Source organism: Pongo pygmaeus, chromosome 12, assembly GCF_028885625.2.
Source record: "Pongo pygmaeus isolate AG05252 chromosome 12, NHGRI_mPonPyg2-v2.0_pri, whole genome shotgun sequence".
Lineage (NCBI taxonomy): Eukaryota > Metazoa > Chordata > Mammalia > Primates > Hominidae > Pongo > Pongo pygmaeus.
The window spans coordinates 109,209,176-109,233,662 of record NC_072385.2 but is presented as its reverse complement, the minus strand read 5'-3'; the positions used below and the strand labels follow the sequence as shown (position 1 = coordinate 109,233,662).

The 24,487-nt window shown below is 36.4% G+C and overlaps 1 protein-coding gene across 7 annotated transcripts in view; it reads left to right on the top strand.

Moving 5' to 3' along the window:
• NCOA1 (nuclear receptor coactivator 1) overlaps nt 1-24,487 on the top strand; it is a 277,415-nt gene that overhangs the window by 226,179 nt on the left and 26,749 nt on the right. For all 7 annotated transcript variants that reach the window (XM_054473265.2, XM_054473263.2, XM_063648895.1 and 4 more), the window contains 5 exons: nt 8,160-8,277; nt 9,866-10,034; nt 11,091-11,405; nt 20,988-21,089; nt 23,336-23,738. In XM_054473265.2, the coding sequence (XP_054329240.1) occupies nt 8,160-8,277; nt 9,866-10,034; nt 11,091-11,405; nt 20,988-21,089; nt 23,336-23,738 (1,107 nt within the window). The remainder of the gene's footprint in view (nt 1-8,159; nt 8,278-9,865; nt 10,035-11,090; nt 11,406-20,987; nt 21,090-23,335; nt 23,739-24,487) is intronic.

Here is a 24,487-nt window from a genome sequence, read left to right as displayed (position 1 = left end):
ATAAAGTTAATCATACATTTACCATGTAACCCAACAATTCAACTTTTAGGCATTTAACCAAGAGAAATGAAAGCCCACATCCATAAAGATACTTGACTACAAATATCCATACAGCTTTATTGAAAATAGCCCCAAACTGGGCGGGCACGGTGGCTCACACCTGTAATCCCAACATTTTGGGAGGCTGAGGCAGGCACATCACTTGAGGTCAGGAGTTCAAGACCAGTCTGGCCAACATGGTGAAACTCCGTCTCTACTAAAAAAAATACAAAAATAGGCTAACACGGTGAAACTCCATCTCTACTAAAAATACAAAAAAAAAATTAGCCGGGCGGCTACTCGGGAGGCTGAGGCAGGAGAATGGCCTGAACCCAGGAGGCGGAGCTGGCAGTGAGCTGAGATCATGCCACTGCACTCCAGCCTGGGCGACAGAGCGAGACTCCATCTCAAAAAAAAAAAAAAAAATTGCCAGGTGTGGTGGCGGGCGCCTGTAATCACAGCTTCTAGGAAGGCTGAGGCACGAAAATCACTTGAACCTGGGAGGTGGAGGTTGCAGTGAGCCGAGATCGCACCATTGCATTCCAGCCTGGACTACAAAGTGAGACTCTGTCCCAAAAAAAAAAAAAAAAATACCCCCAAACTGGAACAAACTAAATGTCCATCAACAAGTAAATGGTGTATTCATAAAATGAAACACTGCTCAGCAATGAAAAGGAAGGAACTATAATACTATTACATAGGGTGAATTATTCTTGGAAACATGCTAAGTGAAAAAAGCCATATATATATTCAGATTTTTTTTAAACTCTCAAACAGGCAAAACTAATCTGTAGTAATAGAAGTCTGATCATTGTTTGCCTGAGTTAGGAAGATTGATAGCCAAGGAACATGAAGGAAATTTTAGAGGTGATAGAAATATTCTGTTTTCTTGATTTGAGTGGAAAGTCCTGGGTTTATACCTTTCTCAAAATTTGTTGAACTGTACAAAATTTGTTGAACTTAAAATGAGTGCATTTTATTGTATGTAAATTGTACATCAATAAAGTTTAGTTTAGAAGTATCTGAGAGTAGAATGATTTCCAGCCAATAACTAGGTATCATATTTCTGGTAGTTGTAAAGATGGAATAAAGCATTTTCAGATATAAAAGGCCTCAGATTTTATCTGCTTGGTATATTCACCTTTTCTAGCAAAGGTCCTGGAGGATGTACTTAAACAGGGGAAAACCAAAAGAGACAAAACCAAAAGAGACAGAGGAAGCAAACGATCTGAAAGGAAGCCCAGGAATGACAGCTGATCCACAAGATGAGGGAACAACCAGTACATATTGAACCAGGGGCCTGGCGAATCCTCTAGAAAGGAGGCCTCCAGAGAAGAAATGAATTGATCTCCTTGAGTTTATAGAAAATATTATTGATAGATTTATGTCAGAATGTTGAAACATCTGATAAATTCTAGAACCGCTGACAAATGAAAACATAAGAAAATTATTAACTCCAGAAAAGAGAAAGTATGGCACAAGAGAGGAGGCTCAAACAAAGTGCGCAATTTGACTTAGCAGTGAGCAATATTTGCATAATCATAATCAAAATATTAACTTTTGATTTATAAAAAACTGTGATCTCGGTTAGGGAATTGGGAACCAGGATGGTAGTAAGAGAGGTACATCTGGAAGAACTAAGACCTCCTCTATAATGAGGGGAAGTCAGTAAATCTAAAATGGAGACATCAAGAAATAGCAGCATATGCATATTTAGAAATAAATAGACAATGCCAGAGAAAACAGTTTTCAGAGTTGCAGATGGTTGCCTCTATTGAGAAGGAGGTAACTAAGTGACTGAAAGGGGTGAGGCAAGAAACGGCTTTATTTATTATGGGCCTCTTGGTTCTGACTTATAAAATTATGTATGTGTGTTAACTTGATAAAAACTAGAGTTAATAGAAATAGTATCTGCTAGCTTTGCAAGTTGTGAAAGTGGGGTGTTTTCTTTCATAGTCTGTATTGAGGCAAATAGCTTTTTTCTCCCTTGAGGCTTCCCCTCCGGAGTACAGTTCCATAAGTGAAAGTATGTAAATAGGCCAGAATGTGTTTCACCTCGTGCTAGTATGTTTGCAAAGGCCAAGAGCATAGAGGGGAAGATACCAAGGTAGATATGGGGGAGGTCAGTAGATGCAGACAACCAGTCTGCAATGTGTAAATATACACAGGAAAGAAAAAAGAATTCAGAGGCCGTAAGGCTAAGGAAACAGGTTGGGTGTGAAAAAGGAAAAAAGAATTAAGGATTGCAGAAGGAAAAAGAAAAAAAAAGATGGGAACAAAAATATGATAGCGTATAAAGAGAAGAAGAAAAGAATCACTTCTAATTCTCTGCCCCACTCTTACCTCTAAATTGTCCACCACTACTGTTTACTAGAACCAGAGTCTATTATTGATTGGCCCACATCTTAAGCTTGTGCCCGCCCAGGGAAATCAAGCACCTTTCCTTTCTTTAGTCTTCAATGTTAGCTGAACTGTGTCAAGTACAAATATCTTGCATAGGATAGTTTAATTATCATCCTCCTTCACCACCTGAGATACACAGTTAGAAGTAATGGCTCTATGCCCCATGACACTTATCTTTTTCTCTTATGCTTTTCTTTTCCTTGCCATTTTGCACTGTATTCTGAGAGAATCTCTGAGCTCAACTTTCCAGATCAAAACTAAATCTTCAGCTATGTCCATTCTGCCCTTCAGTCCATCTATTGAGATCATTTCATCATAGCTATAGTTTTAAGATTTCTAAACATTCTTTTTCTTAGGAGTCTATTACTTTTTATGGATGCAATAGACTTTTTAATTTGTGTGATGATATTTATTGTAATTTGGGGTTCACTCATTTTCTATACTAATCCTTTTTTCTTCAACATTACTTTCTTCATTAAAGTTGCTTTCTTCCTCCTGTTGACTTTTCTTGAATGTTTGGTAAATTTTGATGTCTCTCCATATATATTGAAAAAGATCTAGAATTTTAAAATACTGGTAGCTAGTGTATTTCTTTAGCTAAAGTGAGAAGCCCTTTTCCCCTGGCAATGAATGTAGATTCTGATTATAGAAGCCCTACTTCTCAGTTGTTGTGAGGAATAGGCCTTGGAGGTGGGGAAACCCCTTGTGGCAGCCCTAGCACTCGCTTTGGGAGATTCCCCGGGCAGAACTCCCATTTTGAGTCATAGGCTCACAATTGTAATCCCATGGACAGGTGCCAGAGTCAGCTGCACTCAGAGCAATGGCCTGGCAGCAGCTGTTCAGCCATCCATAATTATCCAGCAATTGCCCATGGCCTGTTCCTTTATTTGCTCAAATGACCACTGAGCCTGGAGTTGTTCTGGTGTTCTGGGAAAATTCCTCTCTTTGGAAAATCTCTTTCTCCTGTTGCAAGTGTTTTAGTTTAGTTGAAGTTTCACAATCAGTTTGTTTCCATTTGTGCTTTGTCTTTCAGAAATTCTTCATTGTTTTAGTCTGCTGCCATGAAAATTTCTTCTGCCTTTCTTTCAGCTGTAGATTTGTGTTCCCCTTTTTTCTTTCTTGAGTTATTTCAGTGGTGTTTTTGAAGAGAAAATAAAATATAAGTGATAAATCTGCCACATTGAACCACAAGTCTCCTTGGGTTCATTTACAAATGAGAAAACAAAGGTCCAGAGAAAAGGGAGACACATAAACACACACAGACAAAAACTTCCCCAAAGTAATATTTGTAGAATAACCAGGATTTAAATCTCAATCCACCTGGTTTCAAAACATGTTGTTTGTATGCACACACACACCCCCAAGCAGTGTGGCCAAGAGATTTAAATAATTTTGTTAGAAATGTTCTACCCAGAGCACATCCAGGTAAATACTGCTTTTTCAATGGAGATAGCTTTTATGAGGGTATTGTTGATCAGAATGTGTACAGCATGCCTCTTTGTCAGTACCTTCAAGACCTTTGCTGTGTCCTTTTGACTATCTTCAAATCCCTATTCTTTGAGGGTAGATTTCACTTTTGAAAATTTCCAGTCATGTGGAACCAAATACGTTGATCTAAAAAGAATAATGCTGTTTTTTTAAAATTAAAAACTAAAAATAAGTGTACCTATGAGGAAACTTATTTTCTTGAAGGACATGTGGACTGGTTGAGATAGTTCCTGAAGAATTCCAAAAATATTTAAGCATTGACATCACTGGAATAAGTGAATGACCGTGTGAGGCAGTTGTTTTTGTGTTTTGTGAACATATACATTCTGGGATAATTTTTTTTTAAATCTTATTAATTCACAGTACATCAAAAATATTGTATAACTATAAAAATCATTATTTTCATATGCAACATTTTCAGTACTTAAAAAGATCCATTTTTCAGCCTGAGCAACATGGTGAAACCCCTTCTCTGCAAAAAATACAAAAATTAGCCAGGCATGGTAGTATGCGCCTGTAGTCCCAGCTACTTGGGGAGCTGAGACAGGAGGATCACTTGAACCCAAGGAGGTGGAGGTTGCAGTGAGCCGAGATCATGCCACTACACTCCAGCCTGGGCAACAGTGAGACCCTGTCTCCAAAAAAAAAAATCCTTTGAGGTTACATTTCATGGTTTTTGTTTATTTATTTATTTTTAGTGATTAAGATATTCACGGTTCAACATTCAAAAAAGTGTTTAAAATATATAGTGAAAAATCTCTTTCCTAGCAGTATTTTTTCTGTACCTTCAAAAATTATGTACATAGACTTCCCTTTTTAAAATACAAATAGTGTCATACTATACACATTAGCTGTTCTGTATCTTAGTCACTTTTTCACTTAATGTTCTATGGATGTCATTCTGTATCAGTGCATAAAGAGCATCTTTATTCTTTTTTTATAGCTGTACAACTTCTTACAGTTGTACCAGAATTTACTTAACAAGTAGCCTGATAGGCATCTTTTGCTATTACAAAGCTGTAATGAATAATCTTGTGTAGAGATAATTTACCACATGTGACAGTATATCTGAGATACAAGTTCTGAATAGAATTGCTGGGTCAAAAGATAGATATTGCCAAATAGTCCTTTCCAGCAATTGTTTCAGCTTACACCCTAACTGATAATGTTTCCACTTCTGCATATCCTTGCCAATACATTGAATTATATACTTTCTCATTTTTGCCCATCTGATGGTTTTACTTTTTTAGGTATCTCAATGTCATTTTAATCTATATTTCTTTTATTGTGAATTAGATCATATTTTAATGATTTTATAATCATTTATGTTCATATTCTCTATTTACCTATTGTTTTATTGGGTTTTTATCTTATTGATTTATAGAATTTTTTATGTTAGAAAAATGACTTCTTTGTCTACATCATGTTTTGAAAAAAATAAAACACTGTAACTCCTGTGCAGTTACTGCCAAATGTAACACAAAACTAAACCAGAAACTTCCTTAACAACCGCTGAAGAAAATTAACTGTGAATATCAGAATCAGTAGATACTAAATCAACTGTTACAAGAGTAGAATGTGCAAAAGCCACCCTCATGGTTAAGAAAATGCTTTCTACTTGGTGTACAGAAATTTTTTTTCTATAGCCTAATCTTGGAAGTGACAGAAATTTTTAAATTATTTCTTAATGTAAGGGGAGTTTTTTTGTTTGTTTTTTGTTTTGTTTTGTTTGCTGGGTTCAGTGTCCCTTTTAGCTATATTTTAAATGGAGGAAGTATGATGTTGAGCCCTTTGCAAAGATGATAACGAATGTTAATAGCTTGATCAGGGGATCCCTAGGGCTTGTTTTCTTCCCCTACTTCAGCTGCCTGTTTCCAGCAGAAATGACTGTATTGTCTTGTATTACATGTATACTTACTCATGTTTGTGTCACAGAAATGACCAAAAATATTTCATTTATTCTCTGGACAAAGAGAGAGAGCCTGTGTATTTCCTAGAAGAAATACGTGAAGCAAACCTTCACATTTTTTACAGAAGGCAGTTTCTAAAGGAAGTCACAAAAGGTTGAAATGACTTTCAGAGTAAAAACCATCTTCTTTTAAGCATAAAGTCTATCCAAACAAAACTTTTTTTTGACTTAAAATTTTATTAGTATGGGGATTTTTTTGTTTATTTTTGTTTGCTTATTCACCAAACTCAGCATATGAATCTTATTTTGAAAATATTTTATCCAACTTATTTTCTTAGCATTTTTTTCAAGACTAGTAAAATTAGATACTGTGTCCTATTATTGAGTCAAATAAACTATCTTGTAAAACTTAGTTTTGTTAGTAGACAGTGGACAGCCATTTAAATTTTCTTAGACTTTTAAATTAATTAATTTTGGTTATAATAATTAAGATTAGATTTCTTGAAATAAGATTGAGGAATTAACATGTAGGTAGAGCCAATGGGATAGTTTTAGATAATCTTTGACCAACTTTCTGATTTAAATAATGACATAAAGTAAGTGATTATTTCCCATTTTTTTTGTTGTTTTAGTTTGTTGTGTTTTTCAGAATCCTACAGAATTTGATTTCTCTATCATTTGTCATGATAGAGATGAGGTTAATCGAAAGCTGTAATTATATACATTTAAAAGTAAATGTGTTTATATAACTTTTATTTCTCACTTATACTAAATATTGAATATATTTCACTTAAAAGTGAGCCTTGCATTTATTATGTAGTTAATAATGTTCAGTAACTAGCATTAAGTACATTTTCAGAGGCATCCTTAAATCTACTTATTCTTCATTCATTCGAATGAGAAATTCTACCTCAATAAGCTTTCCCTTAAAACTCCAAGGCTGTTTTAGTTTTTAAAAAAATATTCTATTTGGGCTACTATAACAAAATACCACTTATTAGGTGGATTAAACAACAGAAATTTATTTTCTCACAATTCTGGAACCCTAAAGTAATTTTGGTTTCTTCTGAGGCTTCTTTCCTTGGCTTGGAGATGGCCCTCTTCTCTCTGGGTCAGGTTATCCCTCTGTCTGTATTATTTTTCTCCTAAACTCCTCTTCTTGGAAAGACACTAGTCATATTGGATTAGGGCCCACTGTAAAGACCCATTTTGTCTTAGTTACCTTTTTAAAAGCCCTGTCTCCAAATATAGTCACATTCTGAGATACCAGGAGTTAGGACTTCAGCATATTAATTTGGAGGGGGGTACAATTCAGCCCATAACAATGATCAATTAATATATATTCATTTTATAAATTACAAATAACCATCATAGAAAGAAAAGTGGCCTTTAATCTCACTACCTAAGGTGGACCTAAAGTGTGTGAGAGAGAGTGTGTGTGTGTGTGTGTGTGTGTGTCATCCTAGATTTTTTTTATATTAATATGTATGAAATAGTTTATAAAAACAGAGTCATCCTGAAAATAATGTTTTGGAATATGTTTTCTTTTTTCATTTAAGAGCACATTGTGAATATCTATGCCATAATTCATTAATCAGTCCCTAAGTTTCTGGAACTTAGGTTATTTATAAATTTTTTTCTAGTATAAATAGTATAAATTTTTTTCTAGTATAAATAGTACAGAGATGATCGTAAAGCTTTCCAAAAAAGCATTACAGAAAAACTTTCTAAAATGCATATACTATTTTCTTCAATTACAAAACATAATTCAACTTCTTTTTTCATTTGGGCCATCATTATAAGTCTCAGTTCTTTTACTGTTATTGTACAGCTGTATTCTAAGATTAGCAGCTGTAGAGCTGTGTTCATTTGCTACACGGCCTCAGATTCTAGTTTCTGTTCCTGCATCTGATAGAATGTATTTTGTCTTTTGCTCACCACTCTTATTTCATGGTGATGACACTGTGTTACTTATAACATATTCTAATGTGTGACTGAAAAGCAGATAGCCAAAATTGTTAAATTTGTCTTTAAAATAAATAATTTCTGACAAAGTCCTGAGTGATTCTGGATAACATTAACCTATGTACAAACTTTAATATCAGATTTTTCTTGATTCAGAAATCTTTTTTCACTTTCTCATTTACTTTTTTATTATGTGGTCACACTAGATAGTTTAAATTGCTGAATAAGTGACCTTTGTATCATTGAAGGTAATATTTTAAAGGAGAAATCTCACTCTCCAATATATTATTTTTGAAAATACTATCATTTTATCCTCCACTGAGATAATGACTTCTTACCTTTCTTCTTCAATCAGGATTACCTGAGCTGGAATTGGAAGCAATTGATAACCAATTTGGACAACCAGGAACAGGCGATCAGATTCCATGGACAAATAATACAGTGACAGCTATAAATCAGAGTAAATCAGAAGAGTAAGTAATATATTTTGTATTTTATAAGGTATCAGATACCAACTTCTAAACAGAGAACTATTTTTTCCAAACTAGATTTCAGTCTACAATGGTATTTTGTGAGATATGAATAGATGTAAATACTTATTTAAAAAAAAAAAGAAAAGTGGGCCAGGTGCAGTGGCTCTGGCCTGTGATCCCAACACTTTGGGAGGTGGAGGCAGGTGGATCACCTGAGGTCAGGAGTTTGAGATCTGCCTGGCCAACATGGTGAAACCCCGTCTCTACTAAAAATACAAAAAATTTGCCAGGTGTGGTGGTGCGCAGCTGTAATCCCAGCTACTCAGGAGGCTGAGGCAGGAGAATTGCTTGAACCTGGGAGGTGGAGGTTGCAGTGAGCCAAGATTGCGCCATTGCACTCCAGCCTGGGCAACAAGAGTGAAACTCCGTCTCAAAAAAAAAAAAAAAAAATGGGTGGGGGGGACAAGGGAAAGACACTGAATTAAGTCGATATTATTGACTGCATGACCACAAGGCTAGTATACGTTGTAATCACCAAGAGATTGATAGAATATGTAGCTATTGTTTTATATTTCATGTATTACTTTAATTGATTACCATAATGTATCTGGGACCTGTGGATGAATTGGCCTCAGTACAATAATTATATTGCTCTTGAACTTTTAGTTATATTATTATTTTGTCCAGCATTTCTCTTCGTTTGGTGCAAGAAGTTATAAGAAAGGAAAGTATACTTTTTACATCTACTCAGTGTCACATCTTGATTAGAATTGAATTTCTTACTCCCCACAGGCGGCCATATTCCATAACAGACTGCGTCTCATACCTGCCAACCACAGGAAGACTGGATAGTGTTGATTGTGGTTTAGCGCCTTAACTATAAACTGTATTCCCATTTACTTTCCCAAAGGAAGAGTGCTTATAATTGTATTATTAGTGTTATTAGGAATAGTATTATTTTGTATATATTTCTGTTTTATGTATCAGTTGGTATCTATTTGGATTAGACTATATATTTCCTACATGTAATCAGTGAATAATTTGTTGCTTAATACCTAGCATATTTCATTTTTCCAGTTTGATTTCTTTTGTAAATGGTAATCATGTCATGTTAACAAGATGATTTGATCATCTTTAAAAGTTAATATAATATGTACTGTTTTGATTGTGGTTCAGTTATTAACAATTAATGGCATTCATAAAAGGTAAATAAATAGAATAAGTAGAATAAATCTGAATATAGGCTAAATGATTTTTTCTCAGTTTTTGGCTGATTTTGTTTTTACTTTTATTAAAAGTTATTTCCCCTTTCTTAACTGTTTGGTTAATTTTCCAGGCTATTTCTGGAACATAAAGAATATGGGAACAAAGTTCAATGACTGACAAAAGAATGAAAAATATATTCAAGCTGCATATCAAATACTCATTTAATTTCTGCACATTAAACATAGAACATTCCATGGCATTAGAATTGCCAAGCATCTCAACAGTGAATTTTCTAAGACCAAATTTGCACCTATATATGTATATAAAGATTGAATAAATTATTTGCTATGTCAGTCTGAAACTTTGTTTTTTAATCCTGCAGCCAGTGTATTAGCTCACAATTAGATGAGCTTCTCTGTCCACCCACAACAGTAGAAGGGAGAAATGATGAGAAGGCTCTTCTTGAACAGCTGGTATCCTTCCTTAGTGGCAAAGATGAAACTGAGCTAGCTGAACTAGACAGAGCTCTGGGAATTGACAAACTTGTTCAGGTATTTATTGAAGTCAACATTATTTAACTGATGGAGCCCTAAGAAGCTAGAAAATTATTTTAAGCAAGATTTTAAAGTATTGTACCCACTATGCTTTAGCTGTTTTATAATTTACCCCTTGTGAAACTTATCAAAATATATAATACATAGTTTTTTTTTTTTAAAGAAAAAGTATTACAGTAATTAGAATTAGAAATAAGTCTTAGCTTTTCACTATGGAACAGAATCTTACAAGCTCCAGCCAGAATAGAATCCAGATTTATAGCATCACTTCTCATTTTAGAGCTTAATTTATCCTTCATTCATGCTTGTCTTCTGCCAGTATATTCCATGGTATTGCAACTTCCAGGTTAGCCTTTTTTACACGATAGGGTGATAAAATCACTTTAGTGCATCTTGACCAGCATTTTTAAATGGAGTAGAATAGTGTAGAATACAAAGTATGAGAATGCATAGCCCATAAAAAGAAGTCATGTTTTATGAAACTCCTTTCAGCTGCATATACACACACACACACACACACACACACACACACACATATGCACACACGCGCACATGCGCAATTAGGTCACAATTTATATTTCTTACAGTGGGTAATAGTGAAAACATTTGGAAACCATAACGCTACAGCTTTCTGTTACATGAGCTGTGGATTTTTTTTTTCAAATAAAAGCATGAATTTTATATCTGAGATAGAAAAATGCCTGCTTGATCCCTCCTTTAAGAATCTACTTCCTATAGTAAGCTATTAAATGTAAAGTTTATTGATTCTTAGGCTTTGCAATGAAGTTTTTTCCCAAACCTTTTAGTTTTATTTCATTGACTTGGAGCCTTTATTTTAACTATATTGCCATCTCTTTACTGAGATTTTAAATATCTCAGCTAATCTGTTACTCCATTTCAAAAGCGGCTTTTATAAATGATTTCTTTAGGTAGTAAACTTCTGGAGAGCATGAATTCAGAATGAATATATGATGATGCTTTCTAGAAATACAGAAGCATGTCACTTATTGGCAGAAATTTACTTGTAAAATATTCTGGCTTCTTTTCTAACAGGGGGGTGGATTAGATGTATTATCAGAGAGATTTCCACCACAACAAGCAACGCCACCTTTGATGATGGAAGAAAGACCCAACCTTTATTCCCAGCCTTACTCATCTCCTTCTCCTACTGCCAATCTCCCTAGCCCTTTCCAAGGCATGGTCAGGCAAAAACCTTCACTGGGGACGATGCCTGTTCAAGTAACACCTCCCCGAGGTGCTTTTTCAGCTGGCATGGGCATGCAGCCCAGGCAAACTCTAAACAGACCTCCGGCTGCACCTAACCAGCTTCGACTTCAACTACAACAGCGATTACAGGGACAACAGCAGGTAAGTGCTCTTGTTTAGCAGTTGATACTTTTTTTTTTTTTTGAGACGAAGCCTCACTCTGTCGCCAGGCTAGTGTGGCTAGTGTGCAGTAGTGCGATCTCAGCCCACTGCAACCTCCGCCTCCCAGGTTCAAGCAGTTCTCCTGCCTCAGACCCCCGAGTAGCTGGGATTACAGGTGCGTGTCACCACTCCCAGGTGATTTTTATATTTTTAGTAGAGACAGGGTTTCACCATGTTGGCCAGGATGGTCTCGATCTCTTGACCTTGTGATTTGCCCACCTCGGCCTCCCAAAGTGCTGGGATTACAGGCGTGAGCCACCACACCCTGCCAGCAGTTGATACTTTTTAAAGGTATATACCAAATCTCTCTGCAAGGCAGCCCAGTTGCTACAATAAAAGTGTCAAGTCCACTCCCAGAACCTTCATGAAAGACTTGAAGAGCCATCCTTCGTCTCCTAGGAAAGGGATAAGGGACCTTTCATTCAATTAAAGACAGTAGGCTCCTAGTAAAGCACTTTGAGACCTACAACTTAAAGAACAATTTAATTTTTATTTTTTGAGATACAAACTATTTAAGGGGAACATCATACAAGTATTAAATTAAGAGAAACAGCTTAATTTACAAAGTAGAGCATCAAGAGATACTGTTTATGATTATTGGAACAGAAAATAAAGTTTATTTATGTTGTTTGAGGTTGGAGAGAGTGATGCCTAGTGATGTTATTATATTAGGAGAATGAAGGAGAATGGGGGCCTGGGAGTTGTGAGTGAGTTAAATCTTCTCTCTCATGACAGGAAATGAGTAGGCGTAGTGGCATAAATATTTAAGATTGTATAGGCAACAGATATGGAGATAATCATTAAGGACCACAAGAGCAAACGGTTAAAAATGTCTGCTGTGGGCCGGGCGTGGTGGCTCACACCCCTAATCCCAGCACTTTGGGAGGCCGAGGCGGGTGGATCACTTGAGGTTAGGAGTTCGAGACCAGCCTGGCCAACATGATGAAACCCCATTTCTACTAAAAGTACAAAAAAAAAAAATAACCAGGCATGGTGGCACATGCCTATAATCCCAGCTACTCTGGAGGTTGAAGCAGGAGAGTCGCTTGAACCCGGGAGGCGGAGGTTGCAGCAAGCCGAGATCGTGCCATTACATTCCAGCCTGGGCGACAGAGCAAGACTCTGTCTCAAAAAAAAAAAAAAAAAAAAAAAAGTCTGCTGTGGAAAGGGGGACCTGAGCTGTAGATTGTTGCTGCTTGTTATGAATCTTGTAGTTTCTAAAACCGTATTTGTATATTGCTTTGAATTTTTATGAAAGTATTTAAAGAGGTTCCCTGGAGACTTACTAATTCAGGAAGGAAGAGAAAGGAGATAAATTATACTGGAAAGGCAGTATGATGTAATGATTTTAAGAGTTCTAGTTTCAAGTCCCAGTTCCAAACTTAAGTGGGTTGCCTTAATCAAATGATTTACCCTTTAAAGCCTCTAATTCCTCATCTATAAAAAGAGTCTAATAAAGAATTCCTTTCCCTCACTGGTGGTTGTATGGAATAAATGAGACAAAACATGTAAAGCTTGTAGTGTAATGCCTGGCATATTGTAGCAGTTGATAAATACTAGCTATTACTATAAAGTTGCATTCAATAAACATAATATGTAATAGAAAATGTGCTTCCATTCTGTTTAAAAAAAGGAAGATGATGAAAGAGAAGAGGAGAAAAGGAGAACTAAGAAAGGGAAATTTTTTAAATGATAGAATAACAGTAAAAGGAATAATTTTTTAAATGCTAGGGTGGAATAAAGGATTCAAAGAAGAATTAAAGGAAGAGGGAGGAAAAGAGAAAGAGAAGGAATCATAAATGTTCTGAGATATTAATTGAAGATAAACTACTACTTGTAGCTTTCCATTCATCTTTAGATAGAGGATACCAGAATAAGAAATGCTTAATAGTTTCCCCATGTTTAATTTTTCACAGAACATATTTAAGGGGACTATACTAGGTACTATAAGGAATGCAAGGAATAAAAGAAACAGGCAACTGCTTGGCTTTTTGACTACAAGACCTGAAAACTATTTTGACTACATACCTGAAAAGTTAAGTGACGCTGCAAGCAGTATGTGATTAACGGCTAAACCAAAAAAGTAAAGGAAAGTGTAGGTGTGCTAGTTTCTCATTTTACAATGTAAAGTTCTGTAAATACTGCCTAATATTAAAGGGTCAATGAGCAAGGCCAGACCAAGGGTCTAGGTCAGGTTCATGAATGAATGGAATGATGATTCATGCTTGGTTCAGAAAAAAAAGTTGTTTTGGCTTCCATTTGCTCCTAAAACAGCTGATAAGCAGAGAAGCCCTGCAAAGATATGAGAATAAGATGCAAATAGGTGAAAGTTGCTGCTCTTTGCTTCCCTTAAATCTCATGGATGCCTATCCAGAGATGGCATGGTTGCCTAACAGAGTAAAGTATCCACCAAGTTGAAGAAACACAGAATTTGGGGCTCACTATGTTATAGGCCCCACATATGTCTATACGCAAAAACAACTTCTACTGCAAACTAAGCCAGTAACTCTGCTGCCTAACGAGCCACATATCCGGGCCTGTTCTTTCTGTTTTAAGCCATAAGTTCTTACTGTTTCAGCAGTAGGTCACTCAGCTTCACTTGCACTGCAAGTACTAGGAGTTTTACGTGTGTCTACTTAAGGGCTTTCTGTGAGCAGGTCTGGCCAAGGTTCTCAGTCAGTGTCTTAGTTAAGATGCTTTCAGCCACAAGGAAAGAAAAAAAGATCAACTCAGCATAGTAAAACAATAAAGAAAATATTTTGACCCAATTGATAATCCAAAATGAAAGCAGACCAAGGTGTGGTTACTTCAGAGATTCAGGGATGTTATCAAGGACCCAGATTCTTTCTCTTTTTGCTCTGCAATCCTTGGCATGCCATGATTACAAATAGCATAGGCAAACAAAATGATAACTAGCAGAAGAAAAGGGACTGTTTCTTTCCTATGTACCTCTTTCCAAAAGCCAGGAAACTTTTTCCAGAAGGTCTTCCCACCCCATCCCCTGCCAAAAAAAGAAAAAAAGAAACAAAAAAAAAAGTAAAAAGGGGGAAAAAATACTTCACATGTCTGACTAGTCAGAACTGAGTCACATGTACACCCTTAACCAATGGTTCGCAAAGACTGACTGAGAGTACTCCTGGATTACCCCTGGAGTTGTGTGATTTGGGATGGTCAGCTGAACAAAATCTGTTCTGTCTTCAAGAAAGAAGGGGAGAATGAGTGGCTGCGGGTTGGCAATAACAGTGCCTGATTAAATCAAGAAATTGAGGTTTAAATATATTGTTTAAAGTTATATAGTTAAATTCACAGTTGGGATAAAATAGTGAACTGAGGTAGTATTAATATATCTCCCCTTTCTCGTGCCTTAAATCCTGTTAAATGACAGGTTGTATTTTTTGTGTCTGTGACTAAGTTCATGTCAGTGTAGACAAAAAAAAGAACACCATTAGCGCACTAAAAATTAAGTCATTTTGAAATATAAAAAAAGCAAACATGAGAAAGAAACAAAATTATATGCAAATAATACAACTATTTATATAGGAAATCCAAAAGAATCTGGCCGGGCTCAGTGGCTCACGCCTGTAATCCTAGCACTTTGGGAGGCCGAGGCGGGTGGGTTGCCTGAGCTCAGGAGTTCAAGACCACCCTGCACAACATGGTGAAACCTCGTCTCTACTAAAAATACAAAAGTTAGCTGGGCATGGTGTTGCATGCCTATAATCCCAGTTACTGGGGAGGCTGAGGCCGGAGAATCGCTTGAAACTGGGAGGTGGAGGTTGCCATGAGCCAAGATTGTGTCACTGCACTCCAGCCTGAGTGACAGAGCGAGACTCCATCTCAAAAAAAAAAAAAAAAAAAACCAAAACAGAAAATTGAAAATAATCTATAGGGAACTTAGAACCAATAGAGTAGTTCAGCAAGGATTTTAGATAAAAGAACAAGAAACAAAAATTAATGGCAATTCTTTTTACTAGAAAATTAATTAAAAATACATTCAGGCCAGGCACGGTGGCTCAGGCCTGTAACCCCAGCACTTTGGGAGGCCGAGGTGGGCGGATCACCTGAGGTCAAGAATTCGAGACCAGTCTGGCCAACATGGTGAAGCCCCGTCTCTACTAAAAATACAAAAATTAGCTGGGTGTGGTGGCGTGTTCCCAGCTACTCGGGAGGCTGAGACAGGAGAATCGCTTGAACCCAGGAGGTGGAGGTTGCAGTGAGCCAAGATTGTGCCATTGCACTCCAGCCTTGGTGACAAGAGCGAAACTCCATCTCAAAAAAAAAAAGAAGAAAAAAGAAATTCACGTTGTTCAAAACTTAGAAGATGTGGAAGTCATAATTGAAAAGCAAAAAGAATATCCAAATAAAAAATACTCATGAAAGAAATTATGTCTTCTAATTGGTTGTTGCTTGTAAAAAGATGACAGTTGTTCCAAATTTAATCAGTAAATTCAGTGGAATTCCAACAAAATCTCAACATGGAATTTGACAAATAGATGCTAAATTTGTTTTAAAAGCATCAATACAATCTTGAAGTATTAATAAAATGAGGGTATACTTGCTCTACCGATATCAAGATATAAAACAAAGCTTTAAAAATTAAAACAGGCCGGATGTGACGGCTTACACCTATAATCCCCCCATTTTGAGAGGCTTAGGCAGGAAGATTGCTTGAGGTTAGGAGTTTGAGACTAGCCTGGGCAACATAGCAAGACTCTGTCTCTACCAAAAAAAAAAACAAAAAAACAAAAAGCCAGGTGTGGTGATGTGCACCTGTAGTCCCAACTACTCAGGAGGCTAAGTTGGGAGGATCACTTGAGCCAGAATTCAAGGCTGCAGTGAGCTATGATTGTGCTACTCACTCCAGCCTGGGTGGCAGAGCAAGACCTTGTCTCTAAAAAAAAAAATTAAAACAGTGTGGAACTAGCATGAGGATAAATAGTTCTACCATAATAGAGTTCTACATAATAGAGGGTTCTGCATAATAGCTCACCATAATAGAAAGCCCAGAAACACACCCAGACGTATTGAGAGACTTAATAAGAGACAGAGGTGACAATGGGGAAAGAATGGCATGCATCATAAATGCTGGTACATTTGGCTGTTCATGAGGAGGAAAAAATTAAATTTGATCCTCATCTTATACAAGACACAAAAATAAATTCTAAGTGTTTTAATGACCTAAATGTGAATATGAAAATATCTCTGTAGCCTCTTTAAAATGACATAAAGGAAAAAGTAAATGTTTACATTAAAATTTACGACCTTGAAGACAAAAAATACCATAAGCAAGGTTAAAAGGCAAGACAAAGACTCCAAGAAGATGTTTCCAACCCCATATGACTGGCAAAGGACTAGTATCCAGAATACACCCAGTTTGTAATCTGCTATTCATAATATATTTACCTCATTGGATTGATACCCATCTGTTCGCTTATTGGTCATAGCATCTCCTTCCCTCTTCCCAAATACAGGAGACTGTAAGCATCTCATAGCAAGAATTTAGCACCATGCCTAGTGATTTGAGAAAAGAAAACAGGGGTGTACTCAGAAATACATTATAGTTTGCTTCTTTTTAGTGAATTTTAAGATCAGTTTAAAAACACATGTTGAAAAAATATATATAAAAATAGATATCATTTATTGGCCATGAGTATATCTCACTGGCTGGTATATACTTTTTACTCCTTGTGTAAAGGAGTAAAAAGATTGTAACATTTTAAATTCAATTATACAGTTATGAATAAATCCCCAGTTGAGAGGAGAGAGATGAAAAACATCCTAGGAAACTAGTGTATCTGTATTGGTTGAGACTTTTAAAAAGAACAACAAAAAGGAAGGAAGGAGCTGATGATTAAAAAGCAATACAAAGTTACAAGCCTTTAGGTGTAATACCCGCTTACTCCTCAAATAAGCAAAGACCCAAGAAATATATCCATAATATCAGTAAAGGACTTCAAAATTCTATTTTGGGAAAAAGAACAACAGCAAAGATGGGTAGACCTGCTGCTTTTAGAAAATGGTATCATAGGCCGGGCACGGTGGCTCACGCCTGTAATCCCAGCACTTTGGGAGGCCAAGGCAGGTGGAGCACCTGAGGTCGGGAGTTTGAGACCAGCCTGACCAACACGGAGAAACCCTGTCTCTACTAAAAATATAAAATTAGCCAGGCATGGTGGCACATGCCTGTAATCCCAGCTACTTGGGAGGCTGAGGCAAGAGAATCGCTTGAACCTAGGAGGCGGAGGTTGCAGTGAGCCGAGATCTCACCATTGCACTCCAGCCTGGGCAGCAAGAGTGAAACTCCGTCTCAAAAAAAAAAAAGAAAAAGAAAAAGAAAAGAAAAAGAAGATGGTATCATTAGCTGACAAAAGATACGATTTTCCTACTCCAGTTTTGTTTTCTTCTTCCCCAGCAAGGATCATGATCTTCATAACTATCAAGAGGAGAATAATATAAAGAGAAAGTGACAGTGAGACACATAAACAAATATGGTATATTTAGCGATCTTAAAACAAGTCAAGTCCAGATATGTATGTGTTAGGGTACTGAACAAATGTATGTATCTGACATTATAAAAACCACTGTTGATCATCTTTTATATATTATAGAGAATAGAAGTGATCAGAAAACAGAATTAGGATTAAAGGACAGAAAAAAAGAGAGAAACATTTTACCTTCAGGTTTCTGGCAATGAAAAATGCCTGATAGGACAATAAGCTTCTTTAAAGAATACTTTTGTCTTTGCAAGAATTTGTGCAGTAGCTAGCTCAGGGTTTCTCAACCTTGGCACTTTAACATTTGGGGCTGGGTAATTCTTGATATGGGGGAGATGTTGTGTGCATTAAGATGTTGTGTGTAGCAGCATTCCTGGCCTCTGCCCACTAGACGTCAGTAGTACCTCCTCCCTTAGTTGTGACAGCGAAAATGTCTTCAGATATTGCCAGATGTCCCTTGTTTGGCAGAATCACCCCTAGTTGAGAACCTCTAGGCTAGATAATCATCTGTTAGGTTTCCTATAGAAGGACTTCTTGGTAAAGCACTGGGAAGAAAATCCATTCCAGCAGACAAAGTGACAGCCAGCCTGAACTGTGTGTGTTTATTTTATATTTCGGAATGGGTTTGCCCTCTTCCACTGGCCACAAGCCCCACATTTCCTTTTCTTCTACAACAAGCCTTTTAACCTGTGTTTGTGTCTAAGGACTAACAACTAATCTCCTCCCACTCCTCACCTCTCTGAAAGTTAAGATTTCCAAGGAGCTGAGGAATGTAGTGATCCTTTTGGGAAGGCTATGTTGGAAGAAGTGGAACTTGACCTACTTGTTGAAAAACAAAGCATTTTAATAATTGGAGAGAAGAGGCAGGTCAAAGTAGGACAGGTGTACACAGCACTAGTCAGGTTGCACACACACATAGTCAAGGGGAGGAAAAAATGAACAAGGGTTAATTCAAGGGCAGAAATAGACCAGGTTTCCTATAACAGAAAGTACTTGTAGATTTATGCTATTTAGAATAATTCCTTCTACTTCTGAAAAAGAGCCTATTACTACTTGTCAGGCATCTTTCCTCCATCCCTACCCATTTCATTTGTATATTATCTCACAATTCAAGGAATATGTAAAGCTATATGTTTGGAATGTATTTTTACCTGTCCTTATTGCCTCCTCTCCTGTTTTTTTACTTGCTGTTCCCTCTGCCTCAAGTTAACTCTGCCCTCCTCCTTGCCACCTTGCATTCTCATCTGTCAAGACTCTGCTGAGCTCACTCATGCTTCTTGGTCCCTGTCTTCATCCCTAGACTGAATGAGCTGCTCCCTCTGTGCTGCCTTAGATGTGTCTGTCTATGCAGACAAAGCACCTGTGCATTTTACTGTTGTGCGTTGGCTTCTGCCATTCAATAGGGAACTCCTAGAAGGACAGGAATTTGCTCACCTTTGTAACCTCCAAACTTTATACAGTATCTTGAATGTGCTGAGTTTTTAAGTAAATGTTTATAAAATTAACTTGGTTTATCTAAATTTATGTTCCTGGTCTTTCAAGTTTAAGAAGTATATCAGTTTTGGTATTTAAGAGTCTTTTTTACTTTTATAACTATAAAGTTGGTGTCTTTCTTTTTGAAGTGACTCAGAGCTTCAAAAAGAAGTTTTAACTTATTCCACAATGCCTTAGAGTTGTCATTTTAACATTTATATTATAATGAGCTTTTCCCCAAAATTGGTTTGTTTTCTGATCTAATGGGAGTCAGAAAATGACTGAAGCTAGAATTAAGAGTTGAGCTATTTGATGACAAGAGATTTAATCACTGTTCAAAGCTCTTTGGAGTCTTATAAAACTTTCGTAGGCTTTCTAGTTTGTGTATAATATATTGAAATATATTAATGTATGATATATAAATATATATAATTTGTGTTTTACAAAGTATATAAACATAAAATAGTATTAATATTATTGTTAATGTTATCTTCCTGAATAGTTTATTCATATCAAATTATTGAAGAAGAAATGTTTTAAGCTATAGATTGCTTACAAGAAAATCTCATTTCCAAGAATACTTCTTTTGTTACCAGATACTGTTAAGGCATGCCTGGCATGCCTATGACCTGGAACCCTAATCCTAGTCTAGACTGATCTTCCAAACCAGTATTCACAGAAAATTGTTCTGGGAGATAGATATTAATGGTTAGATGTCAGAAAAAAAGGTTCGTGATAAATAAATTGCATAGTATATCCCTTCTTGGAGATCCACAATGTGCTTTTGGCCAATTAAAGGCTTATAAAATTTCTGCAGTAAATAAATCTGTTTTACCTTGTGTAACCCATCATTTCCAGTACTTAATACAGCACAGCATGCTGTTTCCCAGCACATCTATTAATATCCTGCAGAACAATGTTCTTTAGCATACCAATTTGGGAAATGCTGATCTAAAGTAATTACTTTTTCTAGTTAAATAAATAATCCATTTTTTCAGACCATTTGTTTCTTACATAATACTGTCTAGCTAATGAAATCATATTGGATTTTCCCCAAATATGTATCCAGCAGACATAGTACCTCCAAGTGAGAATACCATCCAGCTTGCTCAACTTTCCCTTCATCTTCCAGACCTTTGTAAAATGTGTCCTTATTGTATACCTGCTTTTACATTTATAATATTCTAAGACCTAGGGCTGGTACTTCATCTTCCCCATTGCAGCACTTATCTAAAATAACTATTAACATTTTTTTTGTTGTTTTGTTTGTTTGTTTGTTTGTTTTTGAGACAGTCTCTCTCTGTCACCCAGGCTGGAGTGCAGTGTGTTTGTATCCTACTTTTAAATACTTTGCCATAGTGTTTTCGAGGCAATAAGTGTTTTATAAATGTTGGGAACTACCAGCCTTTTGGAAAATAAATATAGGAAATAATCTAACCAAACCTGCAACACTAAAACTTTTTAGTAATCAATAGAAAGTTTGCGTTACTTTATAAGGCCCGTGTTATGCTTGTGTGTAGAAATATAATATCTTATTGTTTCCATTTTTCTCTAGTTGATACACCAAAATCGGCAAGCTATCTTAAACCAATTTGCAGCAACTGCTCCTGTTGGCATCAATATGAGATCAGGCATGCAACAGCAAATTACACCTCAGGTAATGTGAGAAAACCAGACGTCATTAGTACTTCTTTAACCCACATAGTATTTCTTAAAGTGTTGACTTGAGTGTCCTTGAAATGGTCTGTGAGCTGATCTTTTAATGATGTTTGTAGTGTAGTTTTCTTCTAGAATGAATTAATAATCTACTTTTGATACCTCTTACTGATATTTGATCTGAAGCAAATGGTGCTTTGTTTTGTTTTATTGTTATTATTGTCATTGTTATTGGATACCAGATGACTAAGTAGAAAAAACTCATTGCTGTAGCAAATAGCACCAGTAACAGGAAGCCTCTGATATGAAACTGTGTGAATGGTACCTGAAACCTGATCAAAACCCAGTCACATTGCTAAGCTGTCTTAACTATCTTGTGTACTATGTTCAATTTGAACATCAGCATTTTCTAGCTTGTATTTATTTTTTAAATCCCTTTTTTTTTTTTTAATAAACCCAGAGCCATTAGAACTTTAAACATAAAAAGAACTAGGTGGACTTCTAAATGTTACCTAGTACTCACTCTTTACTTTACCCCATATATACTTAAAAATTTTTTGTTTCAACTACTTACTTTTATTTCATAACAAAGTTGATGTAAAAATCTGGGAGATAAGGAATTTTAGAGAGGATTTAAACAATACTCTTTTCCTCTCCACAGTATGGAACTAGATGGATTAGGAGCAAATACACAAAGCCAGCACCTGTATTATTAAAGAGATAAATACAGCCATGCATCACTTAAAGACAGGGATATGTTTTGAAAAATGTGTTATTAGGCAACTTCATAATTTTGCAAAGGTCATAAAGTGTATTTACACAAACCTACATGGTATAGCCTACTTATGCATCCTGGCTATGTGTATAGCCTATTGCTCCTAGGCTACAAACCTGTACAGCAGGTTACTGTACTGAATACTGTAGGCAATTGTTATGGTATTTGTATATCAAAACATACCTAAACATGGAAGAGGTACAGTAAAATACTGTAGTACTATAATCTTATGAGACCACCGAATTTGGTGCATTGTGTGCAACTGAAATGTCTTATTACTGAAATGTCTTATTGCTGAAATGTCTTTATGCATCACATGACTGTATTGACTGAAGTTGTTGGTAAGCAGCAGATATTGATATCTTCATGGATCCAGATTTCAGTTTCTCTGTCTTACAAATTATAATTCTTAGTGTTAGCTAATTCAGGAGTAATTAGGTTGTAAGGAAACAAGACCCCACTTTTGGATTCACATAAAGATAATTCCTATCAGAAAGTCTTATTTCATAGTTTCTTCTAGATTAGACTGTATGTAGTTGGCAGGAACTGTATGCTTTAACCAGATTCTCAATCTGAATTGACATTTTCTGAAGAAGGCTTTATTGATATGCCATGTTATATTGAAAACCTAATTCGACCACTTCTTTCCTCATCCATAATATTATAACTGAAACCACTTACACTAATGCCTGGAATAATCTGAAACTCCAATAATAATACAAAATAGCTGTTTCCATTTATTTCTTTTTACTATTTTATTTATATTTATTTTCTTTTTAAGTGATAATTTCTTAGGCATTGGATCCTAGATTTCAGAATCTTCCTTTTTTAACGGTATTTGTAGGTTTTTTCTAATTGTAAAGGTAGTACGTGTTCATCGTAATAATTTGGTAAATATAGATAAGTATAATGAAGAAAATTAAAATCACCTATAATCACATTTTATTCATTTAAATAAAGTGGGATAATGTTCTCAGTGAGAAAAGTGGAAAACTGAATTTCTCTTTACCAGAAACATAGTAAATTTTTTGGAATTGAAAAAGTCTTCTAATGGTCTAATGAAGGATAACACAGAAGTCATTAAGCACATTTTCTTTCACCTCCTTATGGTCTTCATGTTTCTCTTAACAATGTTCTTGGCCAATATTATAATACTAATCAATATATACTTTCTTTGAATTTTTCAGTTCTGTGTGACTTTTAATTGAGAATTTGCGTTCTCATTTATAATGGTCAGATATTGTTTAGCATTTCTTGACTACTTTTAATCTGTAAAATGTACTTAATTCATTTTTTCTCCTGTGATTGTTACTTAAGAGGTTTTTGTTCCTTTTCTGTTTTAGTTTCCCTTGTACAGTGATAATTGCTATGTACTTTATTGCCCCAAGCAAGTAGGCTTTAATCCAGTAAACTTTCCAGGATAGATAGTGATTATAATAATTTTAGTAAGTGAGTTTTTTCCTGCTTTTCAGCCACCCCTGAATGCTCAAATGTTGGCACAACGTCAGCGGGAACTGTACAGTCAACAGCACCGACAGAGGCAGCTAATACAGCAGCAAAGAGCCATGCTTATGAGGCAACAAAGCTTTGGGAACAACCTCCCTCCCTCATCTGGACTACCAGTTCAAATGGGGAACCCCCGTCTTCCTCAGGGTGCTCCACAGCAATTCCCCTATCCACCAAACTATGGTACAAATCCAGGAACCCCACCTGCTTCAACCAGCCCATTTTCACAACTAGCAGCAAATCCTGAAGCATCCTTGGCCAGCCGCAACAGCATGGTGAGCAGAGGCATGACAGGCAACATGGGAGGACAGTTTGGCACTGGAATCAATCCTCAGATGCAGCAGAATGTCTTCCAGTATCCAGGAGCAGGTAGGAGGGTCACAACTTTATGTTGTTCTAAGTAATCCATACAGGCTTAGGTCTCTCTCCATCTTTATGTCCGTGCTCGGACATTAAAACAGTGTGTGGAAGAGGAAAGACACTGACATGGGAGTCTGGAGACCCAGGATTCAGACTCAGCTTTTGACACTAAATGGTTGACTGGTTTGAGGCTTATCTCCCTTTTGTAGCTGAGATGATTGAATTAGAGGATCTGTAAGGACCTTCTGAGCATTTTGTATGCAAAGTACATTCCCTTTTTTTTTCTTTTTTGTTAGATGCAGTCTCGCTCTGTCGTCCAGGCTGGGAGTGCAATGGTGTAATCTCAGCTCACTGCACCCTCCACCTCCCGGGCTCAAGCGATTCGCCTGCCTCAGCCTCCCGAGTAGCTAGGATTACAGGCATGCGCCACCGTGCCCAGCTAGTTTTTGTATTTTTAGTAGAGTCAGGGTTTCACCATGTTGCTCAGACTGGTCTTGAACTCCTGACCTCAGGTGAGCCACCATACCCGGCCCATTCTCTTATTTTTTAATTTCTCTCATTGATCTCTATGAGAATTCAATGAAAGTCTTCCCCACACAATGGATTTTAGTACATTAATTCAAAATTCGCATGTAGTTTTTTTCATTGTGTGGGAGATTTTGTTTTTGCCAGTTTGCATAAGAATAATTTATCTCCACAGAGTATCTCAGACTACTCATTGGTGTCATCACTCTCAGCTGCTGCTGTTGCAGCTTCCT